Raw genomic sequence first — 15,312 nt, forward strand, 5'->3', positions numbered from 1 at the left:
GAAGTTTTGTTAACATTGTTAGCTAAAGATCGGTTGAGAACATTTCTTAGGAAGTCAGAATTCTTGGTTTCTTCTGTCACTTTATCTTGAACCACTCACTTATTTTGCTTTTCATGCTTTCACTCAAGGGAGGGGAGTACAATATAAACACATGCCAAGCCTATCACTCGCTTCAATCCAAGTATCATATTGTTTACTGTCATCAATAAACATTATAATCAGAATCTCCCAGTTCTCCAGAAGGATTTTCTTCATTCAGATCAACTGTGTTTCTAGAATGTAGGTCACTAGGCACAATTTCAGAACTTTCGATCTTTGATGTCATCTGCCACTGGGAGGGGGGAGAAATGCAAGTACACATCCCACTGCTCAAGGGATAGCCCATCCTCTTTGGCTCCCTTTGGAAATTTCAATAGGAAAGCAAGGGATTCCAAGGAACCCCCTGTATCTGGAGAAATAGGATATCAACTTTGCTCTCTGTCTTATCATATTCCATCTGGGATTCTACTCATCCATCTATTGAATAAATATTTGAATATTCTACTAGGCGCAAGACTGTTTTTCGAGAGGCAGAGCTCCCAGCCACCTTACCACTTCCTTTAATTGCTTTTAATTTTGCCTTTTCGGAAAGGCAAACTACTGGGGTCGTAGGATTTGAAAATATCCTTTCGGTGGTTGGTGTTACTTCCCCAAAACACAGCTCCCAGTGTTCTGGGGAGTTAATGAGGTAGGAATATGATATAAATTTTCCAAAAGAGCAGTTATTTTAAAAAGCCTACTTATGATTCATCTCAGAATGAATTGATATTGACTTCCCTTAATATTTCACCCAGGCTGATACAGAACAAGTTTTCATTCCCTGAGAATCTGATCAGAGGGGCACCTGGCTGGCTCAGGTGGTGGAACATATGACTGTTGATCTTGGGGTTGTGAGTTTGAGTCCCACTTTGGGTGCAGAGGTTACTTAAAAATAAAATCTTTAGGGGTGCCTGGGTGGCTCGGTCGGTTAAGCATCTGGCTCTTGGTTTCGTCTGAGGTCATGATCTCACGGTTTGTGAGCTTGAGCCCACATCGGGCTCCATGCTGAAAGTGCAGAGCCTGCTTGGAATTCTCTCTCTTTCCCTCTCTCTGCCCTTTCTCCCCTCAAAAAATTAATAAACTTAAAAAATAAACTTAAAAAAAAGAAAAGTAAAATCTAGAAAGAAAGGAAGGAAGAAAGAAGGAAAGAAAGAAACTGGTCAGATGGCAGACAGAGGTGACCTGGGATGTATTGGTTACCATGTGGGTACATTAAAACTCAATGGTGGAGGAGTGCCTGGGTGGCTCAGTCAGTTGAGCATCTGACTCTTGATTTCGGCTCAGGTCATGATCTCACAGTTTGTGAGTTTGAGCTGTGGTGCAGAGCCTGCTTGGGGTTCTCTGTCTCCCTCTCTCTCTGCCCCTTCCCTGCTCTCTCTCAAAAATAAATAAATACAGATAAAAAATTCAACGGTGGAGGAAGTAATCTCAGACTATGTCAATGTTCTGTATTAATAACCATTCTCATGGAATGGAGTTTCCTCACTTCAGTGGGGAGAATAACCATTCTCATGGAATGGAGTTTCCTCACTTCAGTAAAAAAAAAAAAAAAGAATCATGTTTTATTTTCTGGGGTGTAGACAGACAAGAGTCTATTAAGAAATAGTGAGCTGGGGTGCCTGAGTGGCTCAGTCAGTTGAGTGACTGACTTCAGCTTTGGTCATGATCTCATGGTTCATGAGTTTGAGCCCCACATAGGGCTCTGTGCTGACAGCTCAGAGCCTGGAGCCTTTTCAGATTCTGTGTCTTCCTCCTTCTCTGCCCCTCCCCTGCTTGCACTCTCTCTCTCTCTCTCTAAAAAGTAAATAATAATAAAACATTTAAAAATTAAAAAAAAAGAAATGAGCTCTCATTTAAATGCTTAATAATACACATTCTTTAATTAACACATACATATAGCACCTAATTTCATGTCACGATTAATGTGTCATGCTCCAGGTTCAATGCTGTGGCTAGGACTTGTGGGGAATTCTTACCCTTGAAGAATTTACAGTATAATTGAGAAGTCAAGATTTTAGGCAATACAAGTGATTCCCAAACCCAAAGTAATCCCTCTCTTTTGATAGTCCATAGCATTTTATTTGGACTTTCGTGATAATTATATTTTGGCCTGTAAGCTCTTGTATGTACGTACCACGAGCTCTTAACTCATTGCAAAATGCTATAGACATGTGCTCAATAAACAGTAATTGACAGACTACATAAGAACCTATAGGTAAGTGTGGAAGGTGTTTGCCATTCAGCAATGATTACAGTATGTACTTTCTAGGATGAACTCAACATCATAAATCCTTTAACAACTGAATGTGAAGCAGTACAGTATAGTAATTAGAGCATGGTTTCTGGATTTAGTCTGCTTGGATTTGAATCCCAGTTTTGCCAGTTATTAGCCGTGTGACCGTAAATAAATTACTCACTTAATTTCTCTGTGGCCCAACCTCATATGTAAAAGTAGGGTATTACTCTTGTTTGTGGTGAAGAGTAATTGAGTTAATATATGCAAAATGTTTACGAAATTGCCGGGCACTTGGTAAACATTTCTAAGTATAAGCTATTGTTATTATTAAACTGGTGCCTCTTTCCCGAAAGGACCAACAAGAAACGTCTTTGTCAGTCCATGTGTCTTTTGCTTCAATAAACAGTAGTCATTATGTTTGTTCAATAAACACAGTAGTCATTAATCTCTAGTTTGACAGAATTTTCTTCAGGTTCAGGCTGAGAAAACTAGGGCTGTTTAAGGTTACACAGCATATTGAGGTCAGATCCAGATCCAGATCCAAAAACTATTCATTTTTGGTCTTTTCGTGATCAAAGAAAAACACTTGTCTCCGAAGGGCAACACCTTTTCTAGGGGATGGAAACAAGGTGCAGCAACGTCCCAATCTTGCAAGAATGCGGCAACTCCTTGCGCCCAAAACACCTCGAGCGCAGGCGCAGCTCCCGCTCCGGCGCTCTCTGGCGCGTGACAGCCGTGCGTTCCACCCTACCCCCAACGCCTCTTAGTGCGCACGCGCGCAGTCTGTACTCTCGCCCTGCCCTCCTCCCCTCAACGCGCACGTGCGCGTTCGCGCCGCTCACACTTCGGCTGAGGGCGCGCGCCCTGGAAAATTCCACACCCAAGCTAGCTCCACCCTTTGCGCCCTTTCTTCAGCCCCCGGCTCTTCACTCCTAGTCCCCATCCCAGCGGCCTTTGCGGGAACAAAATGGCAGCCCCCACGCTGCGGGGTTTGTGTTGTTTATCCAGAGCTTTAGGATGGTGGTCTCGGCAGGTGGGTAGGGACTGGATGAGTAGGACTCCTGGGGCCGGATGAGGACCACACAGTCGAGGGGGATACTCGCTTTGCACTTGTCGTTGGTGGGCTTGGGCGATGCCAGTCACACCTAGCTACGAAAGAGTTTGAGGTAGACGCGACCCAACGACTAAGCTAAGTGGCGGGGTGGGGCGAGCCCGGGTTAGGCCACGAAGACGGGCAAGTTCTCGGAGATGAACTTTCTCCAGTTTGTTCTGCGTCTGTTTGGCGGGGGGGGGGGGGGGGGGGGGGGCATTAAAGGTTTGGAAGTTGGGCTCGCTACCCCCTTGGTTCTTATAAATACCTTACGTTGAACAGCAGCTGAGAAGGAGGGAGTCTCCCGTTGTCCGTCTGACTGAACAAACCTCATGGTCATAGAGAAAAGAGATCTGGCCTCTAAAGAGGTTACTGATCATTTGGGAGCCAGAATGACAAAATAAAGTTTACAGTTAGCCTCCCAGTGGAATGAGCCGTATGTTATCTGAGTAAATATAAAGGAGATGCCAAGAACAGGACTTTTCTTAGGCTTTAATAATAGCATTCCTCTCATTTCAGTGTTGGGTTGATGTTTAAGTTTCCTGTGGGATTGAAGGTCCTTTGAGGGCAGAAGTCTTGCTTTAATCAACCGTGCATCCCTGGGACTTGGCATAGTCGTGTGCTAGGGGAAAGCCTTTAGTAAATGTTGAGTGCTAATAAAGGTTGCTTACAGGCTTCTGGTTAAGACACCCATAAGTGGTCCCTGCCCTGGTATGTGGCTTTATAATTGTTTCTAAGTCATTCTTTGAATATGTCCTTTCTATCTTTGCTTAGAGTTTGTTCAAGATAGATTTCTTTCCAGGTTACCTTTATCCTAACTTCCTATCTTGCAGCCAGTCCTGGTGACTCAGTCCACAGTTGTAGTTCCAGTGAGAACTAAAAAACGTTTCACACCACCTACTTATGAACCCAAGTACAAATCAGAAAAGGAGTTTATAGAACATGCCCGGAAAGCGGGACTGGTCATTCCTCCGGAGCGTTTGGAGCGTCCTCTGCACCTGGCCTGTACAGGTGAGGCCTGGTTTTTCCGAGACCCTGACCAAATCTCCTGTCAGAGATATTCTGGAAAGTGGAATGATTTGGACTGTGATCCATTGTATTTAACTGACTACAAAATCAGTTCAGCCCTGATAATGATTTACTTTATGTACACCATATTTTATGAGGTCATCTTTGATCTTGTTTTCACACTGTTCCTAGAGGTCAAGGGTGAAGTTGCTCTATTTTGTACAAGAAGAAATTGAGGCTCTGAGAGAAAACTTAAATTATCTTATTTTTTTCTTTTAATTTTGGGGTTTTTTTTAATGTTTTTTAAATGTTTTTATTTATTTTTGAGAGTCGGAGACAGACAGAGCGTGAGTTGGGAAGGGGCAGAGAGAGAGGGAGACACAGAATCCGAAGCAGGCTCCAGGCTCTGAGCTGTCAGCACAGAGCCCGACGTGGGGCTCGAACCCATGAACTGTGAGATCATGACCTAAGCTGAAGTTGCATGCTTAACCGACTGAGCCACTCAGGTGCCCCAGTTTGTTTATTTTGAAAGAGAGAGAGAGAGAGCGCACGCAAGCAGGGGAGGAGCAGAGGGAGAGAGAGAATCCCAAGCAGGCTCCTCGCAGTCAGTGTGGAGCCTTATGTGGGACTTGAACCCACAAACAGATCATGACCTGAGCCGAAACCAAGTGTTAGAGGCTTAACTGACTGAGCCACCCAGGTGCCTCTTACTCTGTTTTTTCTAATGTAACATAGTTCCCTCTACACGGAAGTCTACTTTATGTCCATGATACTTCTCAATTTTATATGACCTCAAGATAACTTTTTAAGCTTTTGATGCCTTGTTTTCTTCTTTCATTACAGCTGGTATCTTTGACGCCTATGTTCCTCCAGAGGGTGATGCTCGCTTGTCCTCTCTCTCGAAGGAAGGACTGGCACAGAGAAGTGAGCGGTTGAAGAAGAAGGTGACCTCCCAATTGTCGTAGGTGTCGGAGACAACTGGGAATCGATATTAGAATACAAATTTCTTGTTGCTGCTTTAATCCAGAGAGGCCATTGTAGGTTAACTGGGTTGGACATAACTCCCTTGATGACTTGACAGTGTATTTTTTTCTGTAATAGAATTTAGTTAATGTTGAAGAATATGGGCATTTTGATTTCTTAGCATCTCAACCTTTATTGGTATTTTTTGTCACATCAGTTAGGGAGTGACTTAGAAGTTTGTAGAACACTTTTTTGATTACATATTTTAAATTTTAAAGTAATAATAAAAGCATCTTTCTTTGAGAAGTACCTTAGAGTTGGAACTACAGAGAGTAAAAAGTCAAAAAGGGTCAAGAAGACAGACCTGGCCTATGGAGGTAGCTAGGTCTTAACTAAGGAGCAGAAGCCAAAACCTTCTTAGTCTTTCTTTTAATTGAAAGGATGGAAACATTTATATTTGTCACTCCAAAGTTCTTTAGGGTCATTTATAAATTTCTGTGCACAGGCTTATTGAGTCATTGTTAATACTTCACGTGGCCATAATTTGCTTCTCTAAATTCACATCTTATCACACCACCTTTCTGTTAAAACTCTTTTATGTTTCCTTATTACCTGTAATAAAATCCAGACTTCTTCAGTGGTATTCAAGGCTTTTTGTAAATCTGGTTCTTGCTTAACCTTTCTACTGTCATCTTACTCCATTTTTCTCATCCTAAACTTCACCGTTTCCAAACTAATTGCCACTTCCTTGACGGTACTGTGCAATGACTCTTTGTTTTTGCACATTCTTTCCTTTACCTGAAAAATGCCTTTTTCCTCCTTTACTTGATAACCCCAGCTCATTTCTCAAAAATGAGTAGAGCATCATGTCTGCTTTTAGTCTTTCCCGGACTCTTTTTGGAGCTGCCTTTACTGTAACTGTAACTGTACACTTCTAGTAATTGTACTGCGATGGTTTCCTCTCATGTATTTCTCTCTGGGACTGTGCTCTCTTTTGTGGTAAGGTCCATGATGATGATGGACAAAACACATGTGATTTTATCATTGAGTTATCATTTAAGGGAGGAAAACAGCCATTAAATACTGATTACACACAGTTAAATAATTATAGGTGTGGTGAAGTAGGGGTGTTATAGGATCATATGACAGGGAAAGATAACTTGGTTTAGGAGCTCAGGGAAAGCTTCCCGCAGGAAATGACATTTAAAGGTGGCGTCTAAAGAATTGCTTGCAGTTAGCTGGGTAGAGAGGTGTGGTGAGGAAGAGCATCCTAGGGAGACAGAGCAGCACAAGCAAGGCTCTCAGGTGAAAACAGTGTGAAGTGGGTGTTGGATTTTGTCAAATGCTTATTCTGTCTGTTGAGATGATCATGTGATATATGCTTCTTTAGTCTGTTGACATATTGTGTTACGTTAATGCATGTTTTAATGTTAAGCCAACCTTGCATTCCAGGGATAAATTTCAGTTGGTTATGGTGTCTCTCATCCTTTAGTATGTTCAACACTTTGATTAGATCAGAATTCTCTGTTTACATTATTATAACTATGAGAATATTGTTGACCGCTGAGTCATGCTGTACATTATCATGACTTTTCCTGCCTAATATTTCTTTTCTGGAGTTAAGTGTGAGTGTTTTTTTGTTTTCTGTTTGTTTTTCCTCATTTGCTTACACAACCTCACATTGTGCAAATTTCTTCTCAATACGTTGAAAACGTTAAGTATTTTATCAGTTTCATCTTCAAGAAGAAATCCCTCCAGGAGTTTTCTTACCTGCTTTCAGTCTGGACTGGTTGCTTTATTATTATTATTATTATTATTATTATTAAATGTTTTTATTTTGGGGAGAGCGTGAGGGGGTGGGGGACAAAGGATGGATCCAAAGTGGCCTCTGTGCTGACAGCAGAGACCCTGATGCAAGACTTCCAACTCATGAACTGTGAGATCATGACCTGAGCCTAAGTCAGATGCTCAACCAACTAAGCCACTGGTTGCTCCTGGACCAGTTGCTCTATAGGCCCACTGTACATCTTGGGATCTACTTTTCTCATCATCTTGATAACTCCTTTTGTCTTGCCCTTGTGTTGTGTTCCCTGTTTCCTGGATCTTATGTCTGTCTTTCATAGTTTATTCTGTTATGTTGGTGGAGCACAGTCCCCATCAGCTTCCTGAGAAAGAGGGCATGATAAATAAATGAGATCTTTCAAGTCTAAGAAAAACTCTTTTAATTTTTTTTTTAATGTTTATTTATTTTTGAGAGAGAGAGAGAGACAGAGTGTGAGCAGGGGAGTAGCAGAGAGAGAGGGAGACACAGAATCTGAATCAGGTTCCAGGCTCTGAGCTATCAGCACAGAGCCCAATGTGGGGTTTGAACCCATGAACCGTGAGATCATGACCTGAGCCGAAGTCAGATGCTTAACCAACTGAGCCACCCAGGTGCCCTAGGAAAAGCTCTTTTGCTTACTCTCCTATTTCATTTATAATTTGCCCAGGTAAAGAATTCTGAGCTCAATAATTTCCTCAGTTAAAAGCACTGCTTCATTGTCTTTCTAATTTCTAATGTTGGTGTTATTCTGATTCTTGAGTCTATGTGTGAAACCTGTGTTTTCTTCCTTAGTGTTTATAGGATGTTTTCTTTGATGCCAGAATTCTGAAATTTCACTTTGAGAAGACTTGGTCTTTCTTTAGCATGATTAAGTGTGAGTTAGAAGGTTGAATTTATAGGGCTTGGCACATTCAGAATTTTTGAATAAGTGAACAGACATTAATGGAGGTTAATGTAAGCTTTGAGTTATGGATATTGTATGAAGTCTTTAGAGATGATTCTTGGGGTGCCTGGCTGGCTCAGTTGGTAGAGCATGCAGTTTTTGATCTCAGGGCTGTGAGTTCAAGCCCCAGTTGGGCGTAGAGCTTACTTAAAAAAAAAAAAATAGGCAGCTGGGTGGCTCAGTTGGTTAAGCATCCAACTCTTGATTTCAGCTCAGGTCACGATCTCACGACTCATAAGATCAAGGCCCACATCAGGCTCTGCACTGAAAGCGTGGAGCCTGCTTGGGATTCTCTCTCTCTCTGCCCCTCCCACTCTTGCTCACTCTCTCTCTCTTTCCCTCAAGATAAATAAATAAGCATTAAAGGAAAAGAAACAAAGAATTCTTACACTTAATTTTACAGAGTCCGGAAGATAAGAGAACATGATCCTAATTTCAAAATAAAGGACTTCCCTGAAAAAGCTAAGGATATTTTTATTGAAGCTCACCTTTGTCTAAACAAGTAAGTGAACTCGTATTTTATACCTGTTATGTTTTTAGCAGTTATTCTAGGCACAGAATTTTTTTTTTCCTTTGGTTAAGAGTTCTAGAGTGACCCGGGTACCTGAGTGACTCAGTCAGCTGATTTCGGGCTAGGTCATGATCTCATGGTCAAGGGATCAAGCTCCGCATTGGACTCTGTGCTGAGCGTGGAGCCTGGTTAAGATTCTCTCTCCCTTTGTCCCTCTCTCCTGCTCGTGTATGTGTGCTCTCTCTCAAAAAAAAATATATATATAGATTGATTGATTTAAGAGTTCTAGAGTGACCTAGATAGGCCTAGGTGTGTGTTTGAGCCAGCCAGTTTTTAACGTTAATTTCTTATCTTAGGAATTCTTATACAGGTATCATAAATTCTGTCTTCACATCTGAGCATAATGTGGGCTTACGACTTTATTAGCCGCTCCCGCCGCCCCCATACACGTACCCAGCCAGCCCTAGACAGAGAGAAACTTTATCTCTCAGTTGGTGAACTATTTTTGTAGTCTCCCTTTGCTGCAGGTGCAGGATTCTTAAGGGTCCTAGCTTTGTGCAGGGATCTCAGTTCCAACTTCCTATTCTTTGAGGGTTCAAGGATTTAGGAAGAGTCTGTTCCTAGCCATCAGATCCTGTTTCTTTCTTTTTTTTTTTTTTAATTTTTTTTTAACGTTTATTTACATTTGAGACAGAGAGAGACAGAGCATGAATGAGGGAGGGTCAGAGAGAGAGAGGGAGACACAGAATCTGAAACAGGCTCCAGGCTCTGAGCTGTCAGCACAGAACCCGACGTGAGGCTCGAACTCACGAACCGTGAGATCATGACCTGAGCCGAAGTCAGATGCTTAACCGACTGCGCCACCCAGGCGCCCGTTTCTTTCTTTTTTTAAGTTTTTTTTAAAGTTTGGGGCGCCTGGGTGGCGCAGTCGGTTAAGCGTCCGACTTCAGCCAGGTCACGATCTCGCGGTCCGTGAGTTCGAGCCCCGCGTCAGACTCTGGGCTGATGGCTCGGAGCCTGGAGCCTGTTTCCGATTCTGTGTCTCCCTCTCTCTCTGCCCCTCCCCCGTTCATGCTCTGTCTCTCTCTGTCCCAAAAATAAATAAAAAAAACAAAAACAAAAAACAAAAAAACGTTAAAGTTTATCTTATTTTGAGAGAGAGTGAGAATGAGTGGGTGAGGGGCAGAGAAAAAGAAAGAATCCTAAGCAGGCTCTGTACTCTGCACTCATGAACTGTGAGATAATGACCTGAGCAGAAACCAAGAGCCGGATGCTTAACTGACTGAGCTACCCAGGTGCCCATCAGATCCTATTTCTAGATCCCTTTAATCATCCCATATGCTGTCATGGTGTCAAGTTATATTCCTTCCATTCTGGTTTTAGTTCTCTTTCCTTTTGGCATCTAGTGACTTACCTTTCTTGTGAAGTAGGCTGGAGAGTTTAAAAATGTATGTATGTTTGTGTGTATTCTATCCTGTCCCAACATTTCTAGATGTTTATAGTGGGAGTAGTTTTATACGAGCTCAGTCCATTGTGTTGTTAGAAACAGATGTCTTCCTCTTATTTTTCAGTGTAAGTTTTATCGTAAATGGTAAGTGAACTCTTAGACAAGGGAATTTATTTCCACTGAAGATTTTTAGGTCAGGATAGTGAGGAGGAAGAGTTCATTGAGAGGTGCCTGGCCTGGTGGTCATGGTAGCTGTCACCACAACTCAGGTTAGTCCAGTCTAGTCTAGTCTAGAGCTACAGTGGGGGAAATGACTTGAAATCTTTTCTTTTGTTAGGAGTAGAGGTGGAGGCAAAGCACATGGATAAAACTAATCCCATTCTAGCATTAGGGACAAGATTTTAAAAAAATTTTGTTTTTTAATGTTTATTTTTGAGACAGAGACAGAGCATGAGTGGGGGAAGGGCATAGAGAGAGGGAGCCACAGAATCCAAAGCAGGCTCCAGGCTCTAGGCTGTCAGCACAGACCCTGACATGGGGCTCAAACCCACAGACCATGAGATTAAGACCTGAAGTTGGACACTCCACCAACTGAGCCACCCAGGTGCCCCAGGGACAAGATTTTTTAAAGGAACAAAGACTTAAACTTCCCAGGAGGTATTAAACTGTGGGGAAAAGTCATGAATGTGGATCTGAAAGACATTAATCCATGCATGACCTTAGGTTTACTTGAAGCCTGTCTGTTAGGAACCTCCTAAAATTCTGTATGTACAGGAGCTGGGGTTTGCTGTCTGTTTTCTTACTATTGCTGCCTACTGCATAGAATCAGCATAACAAGTCACTGTGGTTGCAGCAAAGGTGGTAGGGGAGTAGAAGGAAAGGACCAGAAAAGACCGATGCTTATCTTTTGGTTAGGTTCACAGATAAGAGTGTAAGAGAGGGGGTATCTGATTGGCTTAGTCGGAGGAGCATGTGACTCTTGATCTCAGGGTTGTGAGTTTGAGCCCCACATTGGGTGTAGACATTAATTTTTTTTTATAAAAAACATTTTTAATGTTTTATGTTTGTATTAGAGAGAGCGCACATGTGTGTGGGGGGAGGGGCAGAGAGAGTTGAAGACAGAATCTGAAGCAGGTTTCAGGCTCTGAGCCATCAGTACAGAGCCCCATGAGGGTCTCAAACTCATGAACAGTGAAATCATGACCTGAGCTAAAGTTGGACGCTTAACTGACTGAGCCACCCAGGTGCCCCTAATTTGTTTAAATGTTTGTTTATTTTTGAGAGAGAGAGAGAATGCACGCGAGTGGGGGGAGGAGCAGAGAGAGAGAGATACAGAATCAGAAGCAGGCTCCAGGCTCCGAGCTGTCAGCATAGAGCCCAATGCAGGGCTTGAACTCACAAACTGCAAGATCATGACCTGAGCCGAAGTCGGACACTTAACGGACTGAGCCACCCAGGTACCCCAAGATTACTTTAAAAAAGGAAAAAAAAAAAAAGAATAGTGAAACTTGCAAGGCCAGTCCATTTGGTATTGATGATGTGTTTGAGGTAAGAGAAGATGAGAGGAGCTTTTGATTTTTTTATGATGGATCTGTGAGGGTCTCTTGCCCATCGTAAGGATGTATAGTAATTTCTGAGAAATTTGTTTCTGCTCCTGAGATTCAAACATAACTTCAACCTGCAATTAGATCTCAGGGTATTCTATTTTTTTATTTATTTTTTTTTAATGTTTATTTTTGAGAGAGAGAGACAGAGCATGAGCAGGGGAGGGGCAGAGAGAGAGGGAGACATAGAATCTGAAGCAGGCTCCAGGCTCTGAGTTGTCAGCACAGAGCCTGATGTGGGGCTTGAACTCACGAACTGCAAGATCATGACCTGAGCTGAAGTCAAACAGTTAACCAACTTGAGCCACCCAGGCACCCCCCCAGGATTGTTTTTTTTTTTTTTTTAAATCATGTTCATCTTTGTGTGCCCAGGTAACTTAGCACGTTACGTGGCTTACAGTATGTATGCAGAGAATGTTTGTAAAAAGGAATTGTTTTCCATTTTGAGGGCTATTTTCAGCTTTTGTACAGTGTCATAAAGCAAGACCCAATGATCTGTATCTCTTTCTTTTTTAGCTCAGACCATGACCGGCTTCATACCTTGGTAACTGAAAACTGTTTCCCGGTAGGTTCTCAACCTCTTTAGAACTGTGGGAGTTCTGAATGGATAGATTCTAGACATTACCTCGAGGTTCTTAAGAAGGGCTGATTTTGAAAGTACAGGAAGTTTAAGGCAAATGCTGAGGTTCCATTGTTTTTTGACTGAATGGTACTGACTTGACATGGACTTTGGTAAGGGCCAGGCAGATGAGGTAGGAGGAAGTCCCTCAGCAAGCAGTACTGAAACCTCAGGGTATGGATGCTCAGGTCAGGGTGTGGACCACGTTAGGCAGCCCTACATGCGCCTGCAGTGTAATAAAGGATTTAGCATTTACGAGGCTTACATTTTGTGTTAGCCAGGGTGCTAAGGTACTTTGGGAGACTTCCCAATATCGGGACTTTGTGGTTCAAGAATAAGAACAATAAGAACTTCAGTTTCTATCAACTTAGCCTCATCTTCCTGTGGTCAAGTGTAACTAATTTGGTCTTAGCAGTTTAGCCTTTATTCCCTATAAAATTCTGTTCTTCACTGATACAAGGCAAGGGGTGGAATAAAACAACATATATGCAGTCAACAGAAACATGTACAAGAACTAGCAGATTATAAAAGTGTAAGGGAGGGGTCCCTGGAGTTGGTAGAGCATGTGACTCTGGATCTCAGGGTCATGAGTTCGAGCCCCATGTTGGGTATAGAGATTACATAGAAATAAAATCTTTGGGGGGGCGCCTGTGTGGCTCAGTGGATTGAGTGGCCTACTTTGGCTCAGGTCATGATCTCATGGCTTGTGAGTTTGATCCCCGCATCAGGCTCACTGCTATCAGCATGGAGCGCATTTTGGATCCTCTGTCCCTCTCTCTCTTTCTGCCCTTCTCCGACTCGTGCTCTCTCTCAAAACAAAATAAATGAGTAAAATAAAATCTTTGGGGCGCTTTGGTGGCTCAGTCAGTTGAGCATCTGACTCTTGATTTTGTCTCACCCATGATCCTAGGGTTATGGGATTGAGCCCTGAGTTGGGCCCTGCGCTGAGTGTGGACCCTGCTTGAGATTCTCTGGTTCTCTCTCTCTCTCCCTCTGCACCTCTCCCCAGCTCACACTCTCTCTCAAAAAAAAAAAAAGTTTTTTTAAGGAAAAAAATTTTAAGTGTAAGGGAGGGGTAATGGGGTATTTTAACTGGCAGTTTGGAGTATGTTTTTCATTGATTTGGAGAAGGTTCCTTGAGGAGGTAGGTGGGTCTTGATTTGTTGATTTAGATGAAAAGAGTGGTTTCGAGGTGGACTTGAGCAATAAATTAATCAAAACTTGGAACGGTGGGGTGTCTGGGTGGCTCAGTCGGTTAGGCGTCTGACTCTTGATTTCAGCTCAGGTCGTGATCTCACGGTCGTGGGATTGAACCCGGAGTTGGGCTCTGTGCTGAGTGTGGAGCCTGTGTGGGCCCCCTCTCTCTCCTCTCTCTCTCTGCCCCCCCCCCCAAATAAATATTTTTTTAAAAAACTTGGAAAGGTGAGAAAAAATAGGCACAAGAAAGCATTTGGTGGGAAATGTTAGGTGATGCCTGTAGTATCTCTGGAAGTGAGAATAGGTGTGGAATTCCAGAAGCACCAGCTTTCCTAAAGGAAAGTAAAACCCCAGTTGAATTTTTTCTCCTCTGCCCTCAGGACATGGTCTGGGACATCAAATATAAGACCGTCCGTTGGAGCTTCGTAGAATCTTTAGAACCGCCTCAGGTGGTTCAGGTTCGCTGTTCAAGTCTGATGAACCAGGGCAACATATATGGCCAGGTCACCGTCCGCATGCACACCCGGCAGGTAGAGGCACCAGTCTGCTTTCCTCCCAGCTTTTCTTCATTCTCAGGTTGGGTATCTACCTCTGGAGTCCTGGGTACAGTTTCCCAGGACTGTGGGCTCTAAGGAAAGGTTCACCATGGTCTTCCTTGCTCTGTCAGGGTGCCCTTCCCACTGTGGATGTTAGCTCTGCTAAGACAGGTGTGAGGATACTCTCCCCCACCCTTCTTGATCCTCCCTCTCCCACCTTCCTATACCCTGTCCCCAGTCAAAAACCCTCCAAGAGTAAACTGTCAGTAGTTGATCACTTAGTCTGAATTCAGAATTCCGAGGTAATTTTTTCTACCCATTAAAATTTTTTGTTATGGTTGTTTCAGAATGGTTGTGTGGCATAGAAAAGGAAAAAAAAAAAAAAAAAAGCAAACCAACTGAGTACTAATAGGCCAGATTTGCTTTCATCCTTGCAGACTCTGGCCATCTATGACCGGTTTGGCCGGTTGATGTATGGACAGGAAGGTGTGCCCAGGGATGTCCTGGAGTATGTTGTGTTTGAAAAGCATCTGGTAAATCCCTATGGGAGCTGGAGAATGCATGGCAAGGTCATCCCCCCATGGGCACCCCCTAAGCAGCCCATCCTTAAGGTAAGTCGTGATTTGAGAGTGCTGTGCAATCTTAAGCCACTCCTCTTGGGCTCCTCCTAGTGGAGAAACGGGGTGATGCAGCACCAGGGAAGGGGAATCCTCCATAGAGGAGGTGGGGGTGAATCTCTCCTCCGTAAGTCATGGGCCTGGAAGGTAGATAACTCAGCTTCCTGCTCTTTCAGACGGTGATGATCCCTGGGCCCCAGCTGAAACCTGGAGAAGACTATGAGGAGCCACAAGGAGAGGCCCATAAGCTTCAGCAACCCTGATGGCAAAAATGACTCCTGGGGTGAAACATGGCTGATGAGATGGCCAGAAGCTATGGAGTCTGGGAACTGTGAAGTCAGTCATCTTTTCATCATGCTGTAGAAAGACATACCTTTGTCCTCTCCTGTCCTGCTTGGGTGTTTTCAGCTGTCTCCTTGGCAACCACGGCTGATGGCTGGGCCCAGGTGGGTGGCTGATATGCACAGCCACGGACCCACTTCTCCCTTTTTAAACTGTGTTTCTAGCTGCTGAGCTCAACGAAAATACGTTTGGATACCTGTTTTTCCTGCAGCAGAGACTGGCAGAATTTTCTCTTTAATTATAAGGCAGGGATCAGAGTTTGAAATAAAACACTGTCAGGGTGTTGGACAAATTGTGGT

At 43.3% G+C, this 15,312-nt stretch overlaps 1 protein-coding gene across 3 annotated transcripts; it reads left to right on the plus strand.

The window, feature by feature from the left end:
- Positions 1-3,149: 3,149 nt before the first annotated feature.
- Positions 3,150-15,305, plus strand: MRPL45 (mitochondrial ribosomal protein L45). 3 transcript variants are annotated; one of them, XM_011289173.4, is made up of 8 exons: positions 3,164-3,347; positions 4,238-4,415; positions 5,256-5,373; positions 8,544-8,642; positions 12,219-12,267; positions 13,899-14,048; positions 14,492-14,665; positions 14,848-15,305. In XM_011289173.4, the coding sequence occupies exons 1-8, from the start codon at positions 3,282-3,284 to the stop codon at positions 14,932-14,934; spliced, it is 921 nt and encodes a 306-aa protein (XP_011287475.1). In that variant the 5' UTR covers positions 3,164-3,281; the 3' UTR covers positions 14,935-15,305. The 3 variants fall into 3 exon arrangements, with proteins under 3 accessions (XP_019673340.1, XP_011287476.1, XP_011287475.1); XM_019817781.3 differs by lacking the exon at positions 14,492-14,665 and having other exon boundaries at positions 3,150-3,347; XM_011289174.4 differs by lacking the exon at positions 8,544-8,642 and having other exon boundaries at positions 3,158-3,347.
- The last annotated feature ends 7 nt before the right edge of the window (positions 15,306-15,312 follow it).

Source organism: Felis catus, chromosome E1, assembly GCF_018350175.1.
Source record: "Felis catus isolate Fca126 chromosome E1, F.catus_Fca126_mat1.0, whole genome shotgun sequence".
NCBI lineage: Eukaryota > Metazoa > Chordata > Mammalia > Carnivora > Felidae > Felis > Felis catus.